Here is a 20,396-nt window from a genome sequence, read left to right as displayed (position 1 = left end):
AAAGAGAGCAAAAGGAAAACAAATCTTATAGGATGCTTAAGCTTCGAATTTAAGAGCTCATAGTGGACAACCGAGCCGGGGAAGACGTATATGCGTCATTCGCCCTCGCAGAAGACGCCGGCTCCGAAGAGAGCGCTGCAATGGTACATTGCTCTATATCCATCGGCCCTGTGTTTTTTCCTGCCAGAGGCGAACGATGAGGTCAGAATTTCAAGTTTACTCAGCGGAGATGGAGGCGGACAAGTACATTTCACTTCCGCAACGCTGATTGTATTCGTCATGGCACCATCGACCAATAACGATATTCGCGTGTGACGGTTGCCAGCGTCTTTTATGGTCTACAAACCACTCTTACCTCTCGCGTTAAAACTGTCTTTTTCGCGCTCTAGTGAGCGGCCACGAAAGGTGCCAGAAGGAATCACAAAATTCAGCTGGAATAATGCAAACAGTTGTGCTCGACTCCAACCTCACACACATGGTGAGCTCCTCCCGGTTACCCGGAAAGAAAAGCGGTATGAAGGCGATACACCTATGAGTGCTATGCAGTATGCGAACATTAGCGAATAAGGAGCGCCGGCCAGTTGAAGACCACAAGTAGTTTCGCTGTATAGGTACCACTTTACATCTCACTGTCGCGGAAAATGTGGAACGTGAACACAAATATCACACGAGGTATCAAAACACACTGAGTGCAAAAGTAATGTAGAAATATCAGTCTTGGCACTACAAAAATGATGTACAAATTGAATGTCCTCACAAAAGAAGATGTTCAATTTAGCCTAGCCTTCGGCTCACTGATTCATGCTGAACGGCCTCCACAGCAGCTTCCATCGGGTGGCAGGAGCGCGACGCCGCGACGTAGGTGGCGTAAAACAGTACGCAAGACTGTTCGTAGACTTGAGGTGCTTGTTGTTGGATCAAAGTTCCGCAGTCCATAGACAGCAAAGCAATGGTCATTTTATTTTCGGCGGGAACTTGAACTCTTCCGTTTAGTATGGCTCGTTTGGTGGGAAACCTGACATTAGCACAAGGTGGCGTTTTTATTGGGAAGAGTGGACGAATTTAGCCACATAGGCTGAGGTTTTAATCAGACACCGTTCACCGCCCCGTCACTTCGGCAGTCAGCGTTTGCGAACAACCGGCCGCCTTTTCGCGACACGCCGTGCACGTTACTGAACGGCCCTTCCACCGTTGTGATGTTGTGGCCTTTGACCTTCAGATCCATGGCGTACACCTGCAAGTAAGAAAAAGTAAGAAAAATTGCGTTGCGGGCTTATAGCAGAGCACCTTGGACTGTTTCATGTGGAGTACCCGTTCGATATTTTCTGCTCGTGCAAATGATAGTGTGTTAGTTCAGAAATGTGCTTGCACTACCTTATTATATTACTGCATCGGGTCGTGTGTCGTGGTAAAGAGAACTTAATAGTCATCACCATCATCATCCACAACAGCGGACTAGGTTCGCTGCAGCACGGAGGCCTCTCCCGGCGACCTCCAGTAGCTCTTGTCCTGCGCTGCTCAAGTCTAATCTTTTCCTCCGAATTTCTTTATTCCGCCTCCCCATCGCGTTATTGGCGTTCCCCTTGATCTAGACCTGTCTCTCGAAGTCCGCTTGTTACAATTATGGTCCACCGTTTGTCATTTCGGCTAATTACGGGGCCCGCCCAAGTCTATTTCTTTTTCTGTTTGAACTACACAAATGATACCCTGCATACGACTTTGCTCGCGGAATGAGGAAACTCATATCATGTCCCTGAGTGTTACTCCTACCATTCTTTTCGTGCCCCATCGAGCTGTCATATGTTTTCTGTCAAGTTGTTTATTAAGGCGACACGTTTCCGCTGCATATGTCATCACCGCCAGGAAGCATTGGTTGTATATTTTTCTTTTGAGTGATAGAGGTAGCTCACTTTTGATTATTTGGAATTATTTGCCAACTGCAAGCGAGCCCATACTTATTTTGCGCCAGATTTCTTTCTTGTGGTTGGGATCAACAAACACAACCTGTCCGAGGTAGTTATAATTTTGTACATGTTCTGACGTCTTGTCACATATGATGAACAGGACGCTCAGTCTAAATAGAGAAAGCACGCAATGGACGTAACAGTTTTCAATGCACAACAGATACTATTGGGCTTTAGTGGGCGTTGCCTCTGGCTTCATGTCATTTGTTTCGTAATACTACAGATATACTGAAAGCATTTTAAGGGTAGAAGGTGCAGATACATGAAAAAGCTCTACAATGACACAAAGAAATGCGTTGATAATAATCGAACAAGGTTCGCCGAGGAGTGTGACTCGTGCACACTCACCTCTGGGAAGGTAGGCTCCACCATAAGGTTGTCGGGAATCAGCTGGTCGTGCAACCTGGCGTAATCGATGGCGTTCTTGATGCTGTCGTCCATCCACAGCGTACGCATGCTCACCTGTGCCGGAAACGAAAACGTGTGATGTGGTGCCCGTCCCGGTTACTCTAAGGGGCTTCTAAATGTAAATACCAAATTGTTAGGGCAACAAAGTGGCGAAACGCCCATTAGACCACTTACTATTCTTTTAAACATGAATTCCAATGTACCATGCATTCAAATACAACTTTATCATACACATGTAACGGTAGTAGCACCATTATCATCTTCATAAACCTGACTACCTTGTAATCAAGGCATGAGACATTCTTCATAGGAGTGATGACAGAGATGATGCGTGATGACGCCAAAATAGATTCCTCTCTTCCGGCTCTTCACGGTAATGACCGAGATGGAGCAGTACAATCATTATCCCTCCGCCCAAGGGGAACTGTACCTTCTCTATTAGCTTGTGTGAGTCCCCTCATGTCAGAGGCAACACCGAGCAACTCACACAAACGAGGAGGTGTGCTTGCCTGGGTGATGCGAGTGTAAGCATATTTGAATACACACATGAGGTGTCTTCAGATCTGATTCTTCGATACTGCAAAGCATTCTCTGGCGGTTAATGGGAAGAACCATTGGTTGTTGACCATTTACTGTCGTCGTCTCCTGACACGGGGGCCTTTGCCTCTTCGTGACACCTAGACACTGTCACAGAGCCGCATATCAGTAAAATTAGGCGGGATCTTGGTCTGTTTTCAAAGTTTAGCCTTCGGTATGGAAGCCGGACATCTTCTTGGTTTAAGGCCCTTTCGGCGCAAGAGCCAGTTAGTGGGGAGCTTGAGGAGAGAAAACGAGAGAGACCAAGCAACCTTGCCTCCAGTCCGAAGTATTTAGGTGTCATGGGAGCAGGCTTTCAATGCATCGTTACCTTAGCATACCAGAACAATTTTTTCTTCAACTGCGAAGATTCTGGGAAGGCTGTATAGCTTTCCTTTGTAGCCGTATGGCTGAATTTACGTGGATGTCAAACTTTCCTTTACTTAGCAGAACGGCACCGGATGTGTGATGAAGTGCCGGTGGACGAGGAAGAAGAGGAGACCGAGCGCGAAGCTGCAAGGGCGTGCAAAAAAGTCGAATCGGGCCGGTGATCAGTGGACGCCTGTGACGCGCTGGGCTGGAGAGCGCGGCCCTGTGATCGTGTTCGGGTGAGAACCTCGGTCGCAACCGCTGCTGGGTCTGTGAGCCGTCCGCCGCTGATCACGACAACCCGTGAACTGGTGGTGCCTGGATCTGGTGACACGCTGGGCGAGAGAGCGCGGGTCCGGATTCACCTGGAGGTGGAACCCTCCGCCCACACCCGCTGCTACGCCATCGAGCCGTGATTCATCGCCAAGGTCGACGATGCCTGCCCTACGTCCGGTTCCTGGATGCGACGTGGCCTAGTTCCGGTCATCGAGCCAGCCGCGCCGTGACGTCCCCATCGACCCCGCACGCGTCGGGACTTCAACACCCCGAGGGGCTGCGACAAAACCCCGTAGGACGTTTCTTTCCTTTATTGCGGACATTTTCCCGTTAGCCTCTTGCCTTTTGTAACGTTTATATCTTTAGCCTCGCGTCTGTGCTTCCCTCCCCTGTCTTCTGCTTTTTCTTGCGTCATGCATAAAGCAACGTTTGCTCGCGCACGCACTGGCCACTGACTCGTGACTTTCACGCCAATCCTGGGCCCATTCATTACAGGATGATTGACGGTACCCAGCCGGCGCTGACATAAGGCTCAAAGACACGCTCATGAGCCAGCGGAAGCCGCAAGGTACCGTTGTCGAAAGTGGTGACACAGCAACTAAGTGGATGGCAGGCCGTGCGCAGAATGGCAGCTTACGAAAACCACCGGCGTGTCTTCCATAGGGGATATAGGCGCTGACGAGGCTGTCCTGCGCTCGGCGTGACCAGCGCATATGCGCACTACCTCGTTTACAATCCTGGGCACTAGAGTAAGCTGCAGCTTTGTGCCTAGGGTGGCACCCCGCTTCTTCGTTGTCAGCAATTTTGACGGCTGCACCTTCATGGCAACTATATCGCACGTTCAATACATTCGGCAGTGCACCTTGGTCCGGGTAAGCGTCCAAAGCGACGCGTACGAGGTAGTTCTAAAAAATCCCTTACAAAACGATGGAATCCGATGTGCTTATGGATGTTTTTAATGCGATCATTTTGTGATTCCGTAATAAGCCTTCGCTTTTGTAAAGCCGTTCATCGTTGCATGTCCGGCGACAATTTGACCTCTTTCGTAGTTGCTCATTGACGAACGCTTGCACAAAGACAAGCAAAGCAAACAAGCACAAAGACAAGCACAAACCACAAGCACTGACAAGCCAAAACAAGCAAAAACAAGCACAAATCAAACAATTTTCAACCTCAAAATTGTTTGCTTTACCTCATGTAATTTTAATTATGATATGGTCTCACCAGACAACAAAGTCTGTATCTCGCTTGCGCCGTTTTCAACGTATATAAAGTTTTTCGGAGTATGCCATGACCATGAGGCGCCCGCCTAATGACGTCAATATTTTTCGACTTCTGGCTAATGCTTGCAGCGCCGCCACCACGACCAGCTTTAGAACGAAGGCTACACTACAACTTTCTAGGTCATTCAACGCGTGGCAAGTGACCTTCAGCCGCCGGCAAGCATTTTGCGCCTCTTTCTTTCTGCTTCGTTTGCTCAGAGCTTCACTGCTGCAGTTCCACGGGACTTTGCGAAGGTTCAGCGAAGGCGGGTATGTCTGTTCGAGCCCTTCAAACCAAGCGAACAACCGGACAAGGCGGGGTTTAACGTCTGCTTAGCCAGCGCTTGGTCGCTGAGTCTTGCCGTCGATAGAGCACTGGCTAGACTGTTTGTGCGTAATCTTCAGCCTACGCGAAGGTATGAATCCAATCATCCAGTAGGTACAGCTAGTTGGCAGGCTGCCAGATTTGAAGCAAAGGCAAACTTTCACGAAACACTGCGCACAGTCTTCTTTCGCTCGCAGCAACTCGGTTTCGAAGTGGTGAACTTAATCCATTTTTAACTCTGTGGTATTTTATTTATTTATTTTAATTATTTGTGGAATACTGCAAGCCAAAAAGACCTAAGCAGGAGGGGCACAAACGCAACCACAAAATTAATACATGAGCGACAGAGCTTGACTAAAATATACCTGCGTAAGTGGACAGGGAGTAGAATAAAAACATGAAATCAATGTTATCAAGAAATATTCAAAGTGGGGGTCAAGATTCATGGAATTTAACATTTGGTTCATCAATATCTAAGGTTTGGAAGTAATAAAAGTTGTTCCATTCTGTTACTGTTCTCGGGAAAAAGGAAAATTTAAATAAATTTATTCTTGCAAAATACGGAGTTAAAGATAGGACATGGTAATGACGAGTTCGCCTAGTCGAAACTGGAGCAACGTAATGTGATGGGTCTAGCCCACGTTTGTTGTCAATTAGTGAGTTAAAGAATTTTAGACCGAGAAGCTACCGTCATGATAAACGCAGACTGCGAAACTATGTGTATCTTACCATGGGAAAGCCTGTCGTATCCGCATGTGTAAATTATATCGGGGTACGTAGACTTCTCTGAACAACTTGGAAGCTGACGAAACTTGATAGTGTAAGCGTTATAGCTCGAGTTCGTAATTCATATACAGAAGTAAGACCGGTGCATTGTAAGGGCTGAACATACCAGAGCCACGGCCGTGGTTATCTTTGAACCGCCTGAGCCACCAACGACCAGCTCGACATTTCCATTCGGGTCTAGCACGATTGCAGGACTCATGGACGATAGAGGTCGCTTCCCTGGCTCGATGACATTCGCCTCTGTGGCCGCTAGGTCCCAATAGTTGCTCTGGCCCGGAGACGAGAAGTCGTCCATTTCGTTGTTAAGAACCACACCGGACGAGGTCCGCACGTAGCTGCCGAAGCTTCCAGGCGGTCAGCGGAAAAGAAAAGCGCAGCCGTTTACATTGCGACAAATATGTACAGACCTCCTGTTCAAACGTTCACTTCTAGGGATAGTTGGCTATAGGACGATAAACATATGGTGTGCCACTTACTAAGAATAACTAGAGATCCGATCATTTACCTGCAGAGTTGATGGTGATGTTATAATCAGGGACTGGATCTTTAGGCACACTGAATCTGGGTTTTAGGTGTCTATATTGGCCCTGAAAAGTGTCATTTAGGCATATATAGGCGTCAAAAACTCCACTCTAGGCATAGATAGGCGCAATTAATATTTACGTCAGCAGCGTATTTTAGAAAAAAAAATCTTTACTGGCAATGAAAACAGCGGACAAATGTTATTCTATGGGAAAGTAATTTATTTTGTTCATTAAAAAGCCTCATACAAGGGCAGCGATTTTCATAAATTTACGTAAAATTTCGGCGATTTAGAACTAAAACAATGGCTTAACAGCCACTCAAATCCACCATTGACAATATTTTACGGCATGCAGTTGTACCTCCTTTCAGTCGACATTTCTGCGCAATAAAAGGAGAGTCAATGTCCACTAAAGTTGACGAAACGCTGACTGAACAGACTTTGGAACGCTGTATGACCTAATTGCGTCTGGACTATCAATGCTTTCCGCTCAGAACCATTGGACGTTATTTTAGCACAGAGTGTCCAGGAACTTCATGGGATATGTCTGGGACAGATTTAACATTCGGAATGGCTCTGTCAGCTACCCGTACATCGGGCGTGGCGGCGGGCCTGTCCCGTAACTTCGAAATGAGCTCAGAATTCTGGAATAAACTGGTGCCCAAGTTTTAGGTTGCTAAATGCTTTCTGCTTAGAATGTGAAATAAGCGCACGAATATGTGGTATTACGCACAAGTGTAGCCTGGTATAGAAGAGTGTTGGATGCGACGTCTTGTATGCCGCAAAGCTGTGAATAACCCAGAAATGTTTGTTGTAAAAGCCTCGCGGCCTGGAGTAGCAACAGGCTGTGGTAGGGAAATAACAATCGGTACCAGGTTTTTGACGACAACTCGCAAGAATACCGGGGACACAGTCCTTCAAAACGGATGAATTGCATGAAGAGCGCCGTAAAGTGCAGCAACTCCGGGTAAAATATTGAGTCATCCTGTCCTCGAGAACTGGATGCCTAGCAAAGCTGCCGGGAATAAGACCACTCAGTGGCTATGCCCTTTATAGAGATAAACAACATTAGACAGAACGCAAGAGTATTTTCCACTAACCCTTAGAGTATCGATTGTAAACGCCCCTGAAATTTACCCGTCGCGGGATGATGGTTGTTGGGACCAGACTGAAGAAGTGGGGAGATTCTCGCCCTATAACCTCTTTCTCCCGTTCCTCATTCGTTCTGCACGTGCTTCATCTTGCGGTCTGGTGGTGTACCTGTGATCGGCTGCTGGTTGTGCGCGTGTTTGTGGCGTCACCTTGAAACTTTCGTGTGTCGGAAGTTTACGTGGTTTTCTTTGGTCGGCATCTTTGACCTAGGCCATTACATGCGTTGTTGTGTCACCTTCTTTCCCTTCGTTGGATGTGTTAGTGCGTTAGGGATGGACAGCGCATGGCGACAATCGTTTTCGGGCAAAAAGATACCCGGACACACGGCGACACAATAACATAGAACAAACATCTACTGCTAACATCCGTCAGCGACTTTGTCTGCAGTGCCGCTGTATTTCAGACTCTGGCGACCCAGTTTAGTTGCTCGGGGTAACCTAAGGACGAAGTGGCGGCGCCTAGTGCATGGCTTCTCGTGTCTGGCCGGGTTTGGCGCAGTGCGTAGATTCTCCTCGCGAACGGCACGAGGCAAACTACATACAAAAGTGGGTAACATGCACTTGGTTGCGTCATCTTGGAGTGCATCAACACTTTTTAAAACCCTGGCTTAAGTTTGGTGAAACAACCTGTATTTAAACGAGAAAGGCATTTTTAGGCCCGAAACAGTTCATATAGGCCCCAACCTCAGAATAGGCTATTATAGTCACAATAACGAATTGCTTAAAGTGTTTTCTTTCGTTTAGTTCAGGCTTATACGCCAACTAGGGTTGATACGAACTTAAGAAAGAATAGTCATTTTTCCTAAAGTTCTGGCCTCTACTTATAATAATTTTAATTTGAGTAACTAGTATATCATTTGAAACAATTGTTATTTTGAAACAAAAGGCTTGGCGAAATTCTCAAGAGGCGAGAGAGAGGCTTGCGTGCCTTCGTTAGTTATTGTTTTCCGTAAATTGTGACGTGAAACCTGTAATTATTTAGTATTAGTTACTATGGAGGATTTCAGCATGGTCAAACGTGCACACCGTCTCCTATTCTAACTATATTGGTGCGGATTTTTGAATGAATATGCGCAACCAAGCTACCCCCTGCTTTTACACGGATCCTAATTGCTCCGTAGACAATCGCAGTTCTTAAGAACGGCTATACTTTCCTTTTCAGTGCCCCTGGCTTCACACGTGTGCTAGGGTGAACCTACTGTGAAGCTGCCAAACACTATTGGTAAAACCACCATGCAAGCTGCAGGAGGCAACCTATAAGACCTACTATGAATTGATGGTGCTGGTGATACTTAGAGCACCTTCGTCGTCCCACAGCGAAAGGTGCGCCGTTCCTTTACTGGCAGGCAAATTCTTCTCCAGTAAACCGTAGTGCTCAGGGTCGTGGAACGTTCGGTCGTCGTCGATTTGCCACCGCGTGAGCTGGGCGTAGTCTGGCGACACCAGCTCCTTCACTATCTGCAATTTGACCGTTAAATTCGGCCCATATACTACATTATTTTCATGCTCTAGGCAAAAAATCCCACCCGAAAAAAATAAAATGCAAAGTATGCATTACGTTTGTGTAAATTCAATGTGCAGAAATTTTGCTAGGGGAAGGGTACTGCGTGTTGTTTAGGGCGACTGGTAATAATAGTTTATTGGTTGATCGTCTGTGTTTCCCGTGCAATGAGCAAGATCACCAGTGGCGTATTTAGTCTTTCTGTGTGGTTTCAAGGGTGTAGCCCGGGACTGAATCGCTGCTTCGGTGTCCTTACTCGCTATTGCTAATGCGAAACCATTTGTTAACTCCGTGTGTGGAAAATTCAGCGCCTACAGACCAAAGAAAGGGCCCGCGAAATTACCGACGGCGATAACAAAAAAAAAGGCTGCTGATTACTATACTCCCTGTTGCTAAATTTGGGCTTAGCGCGAACTGTAGTCTCCTCAATCACGGCGCATAGCTGATGCGTCTCCGGAAATGATCGCGTGGTCAGCGAACGCACGGCGGCGCGTCGTATCGCAACGCGTTGCCGCCGCCGATCATGTTGTTGTAAGTCGTGCTTGAACCTTCCGCGCCAATATCACGATCCTTGCGACGTGACGTGAAAAGAGCTCGTTTATCGAAAGGGAAAGGAGCAACGAGGAAGACGTTGAAGTACTTATGTACGCGCATCACGCAGTGTTTGCTGGGTTCTGTAGCGCCGCCTCGGCATACCGCCCTTCCCCTCTCTCTTTTGCCACACTTTCCTCCTCTGGTTTACTTCTGCCTCCAGTGTGTCCTTCGTTCGTTCGGTTACGATGCCGACGAAGCCGCGAAACCACAGTAGCAGACGCTTCAATGTCGCACAACAAAATAACAACTGGAGCTCGGAGAAAAACCGAATTTTTCTGGGGAGCTCACAGAAGCAAAGCAGGGTAGTTAAGTTGAAAAAAAAAAACTAGCTCAATTTGGGTTTTAAAATCGAGTCGGGACCGACCGGAATGGGATACCAGAACAGATTCCTACTACGCCACAGCTCAATTAGTCTAGCTGACCTGGATTTTCTGAATGCGTTGTGGCCTTCGACAGAGAAACGTGTGTGAAAGACCTACACTGAGGCTTGCATGAGCAATTCCATTATGCTAATTACAGACGCAGCAATTGAATTGCACGGTATGTTCCTGATAATGATCGTCCTTGCTTGGCGATGCGAACGCGGGTATGTGCGAGTTAAAGGCACAAAGGTAAGAGTATGGTGGTAAAAAGGGAGGGAAAGTTTTGGAATCGGAGACTAACGCTTTCGATTCACCTCATAAGGAAACGTCAGAGGTGCTCGTAATATTTCTAACAGAACCTTTATCCCATTTGGCTGAAAACCTGTGTGCTCAGTGTAAGAGGGAAAATATTTGTTTACTAGAAAACCTCATTGCGCTGGTTTTGACGGGAAACGTTACTATCACCGAACCTGGGGTGGAATTGTGGGGTGTGTCTGGTTTGACAATGTCCATTTCGCGTCCCTTCCAGTCGTGACGTAGTCACTGTTTCAACGCCTCTGACCAATGAATGTGTGGCTCCACATCCAGTCGTCTACTTTCAGCCGATCAGGGCTCGCTCAAACTGGACCCTTTAAGATGGCAAGTTGGGCTAGTTGGTGCATATTAAGATTCATGGTGAAAAACAGCGCAAGGAACACAGGGACAAAAAAAAAATAGTGGATGACGCACAGCGCTGTGCGTCGCCCACTCTTTTTTTTTTTTTTGTCCCTGTGTTCCTTGCGCTGTTTTTCACCATGGACCCTTTAAAACGGACATCAAATGAACAAAACTGACAATTCCGCCCGTTGATTGATTCATTTTTTTTTTTGTAACGGTAGTTTCAGACAACGAGAGCGAAGAGCGTACTTTGAAATGGGTTCAATTTAGGAATACTCTGTATTCTTCGGCGGTCATGGATATATAAAATGCAAGTAAAGATGCATGTGTGTGTAGAACATATCCGACGCACTCTTCTGAATGCCGCCACTCTAAAGCATAACACAATGCTTCTTGCCAGCTAGCAGATATATATGATTATGCATTCAAATGCGTTTAGGGGCCGTTTGAGACCGGCGTCTTTTACGTCCAGAGCGTAGACATTGTCCGGAAGTTTCTATACAAAGGAGGGGTGGCAGGCGAGTTCAGCAAAAGGGATATCTGGGAATGTTATAGTGGCTCAATTTATTTCAGAACACTAAACTTACAGTTTAAGCTCAATTTTGCTGTACCCGATTGAAGATGACTCTCGTTTTAACGAGCAAATTGAAATTTCCTCGCGCGTTCCGATAGACTTAATATCTACGATATTTTTCAAGGTTGCCGGTTTAACAAGACAAATTGCCCGTATCAGTAACTTTGTTAGATCAAGTTACACCTGCCTAACGACATCTCCCCCCCCCCCCCCCCACACGCCTCCCCCGATCTGTATGACTCGCGAAATAATGCTCCTCATCGCTTTCGTAATCTCGAAGAGATTTCTACGGAATCGTTTTGTTGTTTTGCCGCTAACTTCCGCAGATGCCCTCTCAGAACAAGGGTGCGGAAGTCAGCTGTACTCTTTACAGACATCCTTATTCCCTTATGTATATTTGCGCACCGATAATGGACCAAATGATATTTCTGTCGCGAGAATACAAAAACGTTTGAGCTTGTCTTGAGCCTACAAGTTGTCGTCTCCGCGCTCTGTAACGGTATCAAAACAAGCTTTTTCTATGCTTGTTATTTACGCAAGGCCGTTTTACACGTACGTCTGCAACGGCAACGAAGCGGGGGTCTCCAAGCCGGGCTCTCTTGGCGTAGGCGAACTTACTAGCCTCGACAAACCTGCAATATAAAATAGCATGCCTTATCAAACCGTACGCCGAACACATGCCAGTGGTATGACACGTAGTAAATGTATACATGTCAGAAGTATACGCACCTACTTTATGTGCGCCGCGCGAGTAAGCGAAAAACACACACTTTAAGGCTGCGCGACCCCCCGCAATGGCTCGTTTTATTATCCGTGTAGGATGGGTGTTGGTGCGAACAATCACCTCTGTGTGGTATTGGATCTGCGTTCTCAAAAGCATGTGTCCTGAAAAGCAAGGTCGGGCTGGCGTTGAAACTGGCGTGCTAACTCTCGACATTCCGCTAGCCGTACCAGGCAGACGTCTCAAATTTTAATTGAGGTAAATCGACACCTGTCTTCTGGAGAGCGACTTATTCATGAGCGCAAGCAATGCGCTCCCTATTATTCGCAGCGGTAGCTACTATGTACTCGAGGTGACGATGTAAGGGGGGACGATGGCGTAGAAGCCCCTTTTCCACTTCCGCGTTGACGCTGAGGCGAAAAATTCCCTTTTACTGCACGCTCGACAGGCAAACAGCGGCGCCCAGAACGAAATGGAGTGTGGTGAGGTGGTCATTTTGACCTTCTGAGAGCTGCCTTCGGTAGTGCAGTCCGACAGAGATGCGGTCTGCACACTCTCAATGACGCCGGGGTGCATTTCTGAAATCAGCGAGAAACGACAGGGGCAAGAAGGGGAAGCAGCGCTCATCTTGCTCATCTTGCTTGTTTCCGCCTTCTTCACTCGTTACTGTTATTTCAGCCTGCTTTCCAAAATGCAAGTGAACGAACTCGACCAATTCGCTACCCCGCCATGGGGCATGGTTTCTGAGAGAAGTGATGCCTGAACTAAATAACTAAGTAGCGCTCTTAAGAGTAAGAGCGATTTCAGTTTACGGCAGAGCTAGAAACGCAACTTCTGGTAGTGCGCCGTGGGTTCCCTACAGCGCCAGTTTCAAGGCCGGTTTTGAAACGAGGCAGTGTCTGAACATCCGGAGAGAAGGGGACCATTTGGCGAAAGTGAAAGACTGAGCTGGCCAAACCCACTTGAGGGCTTCTAATAATGGGTGTAGGGCGTTGTCATTTCGCCCGTACAAATAAAGGTTCATATTTCGCCCCCTTCTATGGGCCTTTGTTTACTTCATGACAGCCAAAGGCTATGTCTTTGTACAGGCGAAACCTTAAAACTCCTGCCCTAGTTGTTAGCTGCAGAAAACTTCTAGCAATGAAACAGATGCTGCGCAGAATATTTTTTTTCGTTCATAACTGGCAAGTCATGCCCCGTTAGCAAGTGGACGGCTCGATGAAAACTGTAATTGTACAGCCAGGCTGCAGTTAGGTGAACACGCGTTGCCTATGGTCCAACTGGAACTCGCTAGCAGCAACATGGCTGCCCACGATGGCAGCGATGAGTGTAGGGACCGATTTTTGCCTGGTGCACTGCCTACGACCAAGCCACTGTTCATTACACAGACAGGCGTCGTACAAGGCACTGCTGAATCACGAAGCATTCTCCAAGGCGCACCTTTTAAGGTATAAGACTCCTTATATGTTATTTAGAGCCGTGGCGCCTGTTCACAGCACTGTGGCGTCATATAGAATATCGTTTATTATCGTTATGCGCCTTTTCCTTCTGAAATATCTTTCATGTTAACTAGTTAAGGAGGACACCAAACGGAACGCCTCGAAGCGGTTTTTGATACCAGCCGCACTCAATCTTGCTTTCAATGTTTATCTGCCAAGCAGACATAACAGCGTTCAGCTGTTCAACAAGCTGTTCAACAAGCTGTTCAACAAGCTCAAGGAGTGCATGGCGTCAGCGAAAAGGAGAGTAGCCTTGCTGCCGAGTAAATCCCCACAAGATCCAGGTTGTGAAAATCTAAATCGTCGTTCCCTTCCCCCTTCCGACCGAAGGCAGTAGCCATCATCACAATACTAATAAAATCACCGTCAAAAGCCTCAGCATGTTCACTGCAGGAAGAAGTCCTCTCCATTCACTTTCAAACATCTCACACATCGCTTCTGAAACTTGCCCGGTACAACCACTTATCCGTTCTGCCGAGGTTACAAGAGCGTATTCCAAACGTTACGGGCCAGTGATAGGCCCTCAACGCTGACCAGCACCCCCAACCCAACACTCTCACCTTTTAAGGCGAGGCTGGTTAACCCCAGCTCCCACAGAAGGCACTTTAGGTGAAGGATTCTGTGAAACATGAAGTTTACTTCCTTCCTTCGTTCAGTGCTGGCTCGAACGCAGTGCTGGCTCAATTAGAATAAAAAAATCAGTGCCGTTCCACTATGTGAAGAAGCATAACCAGCGAAGCTGGGCGCAGCCCAAGGACGTTGCGCGTTCTGCTGCATATACTTAACTGACGCACTAGAATCAGTCCAGAATCGAAGGGCTAGATTCGTTCATTTCTCATATTCACCCAACGTGAGTGTTTCATCTCTTAAACAAGAATCTGGTCTTTTAAACCTTAACATTCGTCACCGAGTTGCCAGCCTCATTTTGTTCCACAAGTTCTATCACAGTCCACTCGGTCACTCGGTCCACTTGCCTCCTGCCGCATACCTTACCGCACCACTCACTCATTTAATGTCGCCCGGCCCCGTGCCCGTACCACAACATTTGTCGCCTCCTTTTTTTTCGCGCAGCCTCCAACTGGAATGGCCTTTCTGCTGATCTCGCCACCATAATGCGCCACTCAACATTTACACAAAATGTCACTCGCTTCTTTTCAATTTGAAAGCTCAAGCGTGTTCTTTTTTTATCCCCTGGTTCTCTCTTTGTCGTTTTTTTTTTCTGTTTTTCGTTCTGCATAGTGTTACGGCTGGTAATATTGATACCGATCCTGCATATGTATTATTTTCGTTTCTGCAGTGTTACCCGTGTTCGTATCTATACCCATCCTGCATATGTATTGCATTTGTTGTATCTGTTTCCCACCCCTTATGTAATACCCCCTCTAGGGGGTCTTTAAAGTAATAAAGGGATGTGATGTGACGTAATGAGAGGTACTTCTTCCCTGCCTCGAATGAGCTATTACTACAGACGCGAGGCTGTAGCTGCGTCATCTATATACCCAGATAATTACTTTCACCTTACTTCTAACTCCTAGCCAACTTGTTTTTTTGCGCATGCGCATGTGATCGCGATGGAGTGTATTAGGTGCAAGGGTACTCCGGATTTTCTTATGCGTATAGTTTCGCTAAAAATGTGAAAGGACTATCACCTGTGGAGCGTGAGCACGTCATCCTGAAGTTCGGCGTGGTCGTCGGTCCTAAAGGCGTCCATGATGGCCATGATGTAGGAGTAGATGGCGCCACCTGCCGGAGGTGGTGCGGAGTACGCGACTCGGCCGTCCCGAAAGGTGACGTTGACTGGGCGTGTCCAAGTTGGCTTGTAAGAGCGGAGGTCTTCGAGAGTCAGAATGCCTCCTGTATTAGGATGCGATAAGGAAGTATGCTTCTGCATTATGGTTGCGTTCGTAGTCACAATTTTTGAAATAGATACGAGCGAAAAAAAAAACCAAAGTAAATGAGGATTTAATAATTGTTGTGTATTTTATTTGCATTATACGTGGCGTAATTTTTTTTTTAGTTGATTGATGATTGTAGGGGTTAATGCGCCGACGCAGCGCAGGCGATGAGGCGCGCCGTAGTGGAGGGCTCCGGATTAATTTTGACCACCTGGGGATCTTTAACGTGCGCCGAAATCTCGTACACACGGGCGCTTTTGCTTTTCGCCTCCATCAGAAAAGCGGCCGCCGCGGCCGGGAATCGAACCCGCGACCTCGTGCTCAGCAGCGCAACACCTTAGCCACTGAGCCACCGCGTAATTTTTTTTTTTACTTTTCGTATGTTTAGTTTTTATACTGAAAACGATTGTTGAACAATGGACGAGCAGTGACTCTCGTCGGTTTCTCGAGGCGTCTATTTTTAACCCACTAGCCGCAAGGAGCTTGGCTCGCATCGAAGCCGGGGTCGGTGGCTTTACGTGAAAAGCTCGATTACTCGACAGGGTTATAACGAATACAAGAGACATGGAAGAGCGGAAAAGTTTCATCCGTCGCAGGTTCACCGAGCTGCGCTGTAATCCATACATCATTGTTCATTCATCTGTACAGAAAGTGCATGCAGCCGTCGGCTGCTCAGCCACCGGGATATAATTGATGTGCTATGGACGCGACGCCGTCTACCAGTACGGGGGGTAAGTGGTGTTTTTATTCCTTTATAACTGCAACGTTACCTCATAATTAAATAAGCGTCAAAAGCGAAGCCACAACACTTATGCGTAAAAAATCAGAGTCCTCCTACCCTGAGAAGGGGGAAGTCCAGCGAGACTGGCGGTCCTGTTAGTATAGTCTTAGCTATATGGGGGATTTGAAATATTGAATTACAAGGCAAGTGTTCCGATATCTACATCACAGACTAAGGATTCAAACGACAGTTGGGTAGAGCCAATGACGTCTTATTATAGCGCTGCTACGCCAATAACAGCGCAGGATGCAGTGCGCCGCACAGGTGACTGTCGAGGAGCGCGCGGCATTGCGGAATGACAGGGGGAAATAGACACTGCGCGTGGTGATCAGAGTGCCCGACTTGGGAGAGAGGTGGCGGTGGCAAGAAGAGTATAAAGTCGGGCTGTAATCATCCTCCCTCATGCTTTACCGCGCAACACGCAATGTTGGAAAGCCAACATAAAAAATGCCAAGTTTAGACCGATGCTATTCAACTTGGCATCACCTCCAAATAAAACAGAATTGCTTGTAAAACCTTTTTTACGAGATATTTAAGGCATATTAAAGGAAAATATAGAGGACCCAAGACATTTTCTTATTTTGTAGTAGTTCTTTCGTACGCTGAACACACGCCAGTGGGTAGAACTGGGGCGCGAACTGGGGTGCCTTGATGCTCGCTTGCTCGAGGCACCCGACACGCCCACGAGACGGAGCTGCCCGTAACGACGAGCAGCGTGGGCCCCTTGCAATAGTATATCGCTATGCATGCCCACCAAAGGATGAACCAAGATTCCTAGTTTTCGTTCCACACGGGCGCAAGAGCTAGGGATTAGACATATAAATATTTCGTGTAATAAACTTTCTGACCGAGATATGAATCGCATAAAAAATTGAAATAAAGCAAGGCTAGGACATAAAACGTTCGTGAAAAAAATCTTTGAAACTTTCAACTCTTGTCTTGCCTTTTGGAGGGCAGAATTGGACACTCAAAGCTCTATTAGCATTTGCTACGATGAAGTTTGGGCCGCATACCTTGTTCCGCTATCTCCCGCACCATTTCTTCGGCAAACCTGCCTTCGTAGAAGTAGTCAGGTCCGTAGTGCGCGATCTCCGCCAACGTTCTCGCCAAGTCCTTCTGCACAAGCAGCTCCCCTTCTATCAGGGGCCGCTTTTCCTCCGCGTTCCAGAAGGGCGCCCTGGAGTACGACAAGTGTCGGAGGGACAAAGCCGCTGGCTCCTTATAACGCGTAGCCAGAATCCAAAGTAGAGTTTTTTTAATGAAGGGGACGTTATCATTTTGATGACTAAGTACTTCTCAAGCCCTAAATGAATTTAGATATTTTCTCTTACATTTTTGTCCCGCATTAGAGGAACCGAAAATATATTGATTATTGTTCCGGAGTAGCGTTCAGAAAACAACGACTACATTTTTCTGGTGTATAGAATTTCAGGTTTTTGTCCTACACAGCTCGATAACTATCCGTTCTGGCATCTGGTAAAGTACTCCCATAACGTCAATGACTACAATGGAGAATAAATTCAGTAAGTACATCCGGGGAATTACATAGCCCTATACATCCTGAAAGCGCTTCCTGCCACTATACATGTGAATGGCATTGACTTCAATGAATCTTAATCCGGGTACTTCCTCTGAGTTACGAATAACCGCGCAGCTGCAGCATAGAATAATATTAGTAATAATAATAACTTCTATTTACATCAGATGACGTAAGAGACCACTAGTCAAAGCTGTATAAAATGCATTACTTCGTAATCTCCCCCATCCCAATTTCCGGCATTTATAGCCGTTTGTCCCGTAGACAACTTCTAACGGGCGGATTTCTTGTTTCTATTTCAATCAATCTGTTGTCAGCCGTTTTGGAGGACTCTGAACTCAGCTTTATTCGTCTTCTAATCAGCTTGCATATTAAAGCCTTCTCCACGTAAGCGACACTCGGAGATTCCTTTACGTGCATTTTTAAAGAGACGTGTGCGCTCGAAGATGCCGTTTAAATTAAGTGAACCGTCTTTCCCGCCCATGTGCTTACGTCAGCTGTGACGACATACCGGCGTATGGCAGGAATACATTCAGCCCACTGTTGGTATGTTTACCCCGTGTGACCCTACTTCAGCAAACGAAAAGTCAATATTAACCATAAAAGGGCAGAAAAGGGTAAGTTTGAGCACTGAGTTAGCATGTAAGAACATCCCAAACCAACGGACGGGAGGTTATTTGCGGTACTTGGTGCGGCGTACGCAGACGAGGCACTGCATTATCTCACCTACAACGCATTAAACCCTAACGAATGCTCCAGTCCTCCGCTAAATACTCAAATATATATTTTTGGAGTTAAACATCAAAGTGCACCCATAAAAAAAATCTCTCAACTTGACTTCGGTGTCTTTTTAAGGTTACCTATATGCTTTGGGTGCTGCCAAGATAAGTTTAAAAGAAAGCCGGCGAAAGCGCGACATTCGTTAGCCTTAGGATCGTTTCGCACCAGCTAGGGTCGCAGGGCCCATCTGGACATGGGAACAGGCCCGGCGATACGTGGCAGAGGCTGTAGGCAAGTCCGTTCGACACTGGGAAGCCCTCACTGGCGAGGCGTATGGCGTCCGTGAAGAGGGCTCTCCAAGGCAGCCTGCCTTTTAGGTGTCTATGCAGCTCCGCATATCCGCGTAGTTCCCCAGGGATGGCAATGGCTAGTCCCCCTGCACGAGTTTGGAAGGGTGATTAGGTTTCCTGCAATATAACCAGTTCCACAAAAACATTCGAACGAAAAGGGAGTCCTTAGAGCCTTGTCTTGTAATACGTCCTACCAACCAATCACATCATAAAATTGTTGACCTTGCTTCGGCTTGTCTGGCATCCAGAGGCCATGCACGTTCCCATTGGCATTCATTCATTCATCACCTCAACTAATTAATTACAAAGACTACAACAATACTCTGTAGTCATATTGATTCATATCCACTTGGAGGCGCACATGGTGCTGCTATGATGCTTGTAATGCCTGCTGCATTAGTGCTGGGTTTGGTCAGCTATGAGCAGGTTTTTATTCCTACAGCACTTCATGCTGTGGCTTGGTGGCAAGAAATATTATGAGTACTTTGCTGCGTTAAACCATCATCTTCTTCTAATTTCCTGAGCGCAACAGGTGTCTGTCTATTTTGTCTACTAATGTGTTTTCCCTTTTCAATGGGGTTTAGGTTGATAAGAAGCGAAGTCTCACCGTGAACGCTAAGTGAGGCGTTCTGGCTGTACATGTTTTTCGTCGCAGCCGCCGGGGCAACTTCGCGGGCAATAAGAGACTCGGCTCGTCTTCCCCTCCTGCGATTACAATGATGGAGACGATAAAAAGTTCATACTTACGATGCCGGTTCATTGCAATGCTGCAGAGGACCACATGTTCAACTGTTCACCAATGAAGGGTAAGGGCACCAGAGTGCGCTAGAAGAGATCCTTGTAATTTAGCAATATTTTTGGGACAAAGGAAACGGAAAGGGAAAAATTACGTCTCACTCACCATAGAAAACTGGGGCGCTTTTTATAGCCTTGGGAAAACCGCCCCCTAATGCGCGGTGACACAGCCAACATCGTATCTATATCCCGACGGCCAATCAAATCACGCTAAGATAAATGTCTTAAAGGTTCACCGTTCACCGCTTCGCTTTCAACGCGAAATCATTACGAACAGCATGAGGCAACAACCCTTCCCTTGAACAAGGGATGGCCTAGATATTCCACACTTATTCATTTTTAAAAATGTGCCCATTCCAGATGGTTATCCAGCGAAGCTGTAGCTTTTTAAGTACTGCGTTACTCCTTAAATGGTTCACTGAAGTCAGTTTCATTAAACATTGCATGGTTGTGGTGTATTCGTTTGTACGCGTTCCTGCTCGCGACGTCGCTGGTCTTAAGCTGACTGCTGCACGGAAGCATAGGTCGGGAAAACAAGGAACTTACTCAAACTCAGTTCCATTTTTTCCCTCCACGCTGTACTCATTCGAACTCAAACTCAAACAGTTGTTCAGGGCACAACATCACTCATACTCACTCATCACATGCTAATTTCTAATTGTACTCACTTGTACACAAACTCTCTAGCCCTCACGAGTACTCGTACTCACTTTATACCCATTTGCGGTCAATATGGACTCGTACTAAATCTTTACTCCCGAGTACTCGTA

At 46.8% G+C, this 20,396-nt stretch overlaps 1 protein-coding gene across 1 annotated transcript in view; it reads right to left on the bottom strand.

Annotated features, from left to right (window-relative positions):
• Nucleotides 1-931: 931 nt before the first annotated feature.
• The window catches only part of LOC144144671 (scoloptoxin SSD14-like), a 45,575-nt gene continuing 26,110 nt past the window's right edge, over nucleotides 932-20,396 (bottom strand). The window contains exons 3-11 of the mRNA XM_077676199.1: nucleotides 19,439-19,536; nucleotides 18,707-18,917; nucleotides 17,238-17,401; nucleotides 15,198-15,402; nucleotides 11,885-11,960; nucleotides 8,908-9,098; nucleotides 6,073-6,310; nucleotides 2,313-2,426; nucleotides 932-1,234 (exon numbers count right to left, since the gene is read on the bottom strand). Coding sequence (XP_077532325.1) covers nucleotides 1,088-1,234; nucleotides 2,313-2,426; nucleotides 6,073-6,310; nucleotides 8,908-9,098; nucleotides 11,885-11,960; nucleotides 15,198-15,402; nucleotides 17,238-17,401; nucleotides 18,707-18,917; nucleotides 19,439-19,536 — 1,444 coding nt within the window. The 3' untranslated portion in view covers nucleotides 932-1,087. The remainder of the gene's footprint in view (nucleotides 1,235-2,312; nucleotides 2,427-6,072; nucleotides 6,311-8,907; nucleotides 9,099-11,884; nucleotides 11,961-15,197; nucleotides 15,403-17,237; nucleotides 17,402-18,706; nucleotides 18,918-19,438; nucleotides 19,537-20,396) is intronic.

Source organism: Haemaphysalis longicornis, unplaced genomic scaffold (assembly GCF_048455015.1).
Source record: "Haemaphysalis longicornis isolate Haplotype H1 unplaced genomic scaffold, Haemaphysalis longicornis Haplotype H1 scaffold_7, whole genome shotgun sequence".
In the NCBI taxonomy this organism is placed as follows: Eukaryota; Metazoa; Arthropoda; class Arachnida; order Ixodida; family Ixodidae; genus Haemaphysalis; species Haemaphysalis longicornis.
Note: the sequence above shows the minus strand (reverse complement) of the source record. Positions and strands in the feature narration are given on the sequence as shown.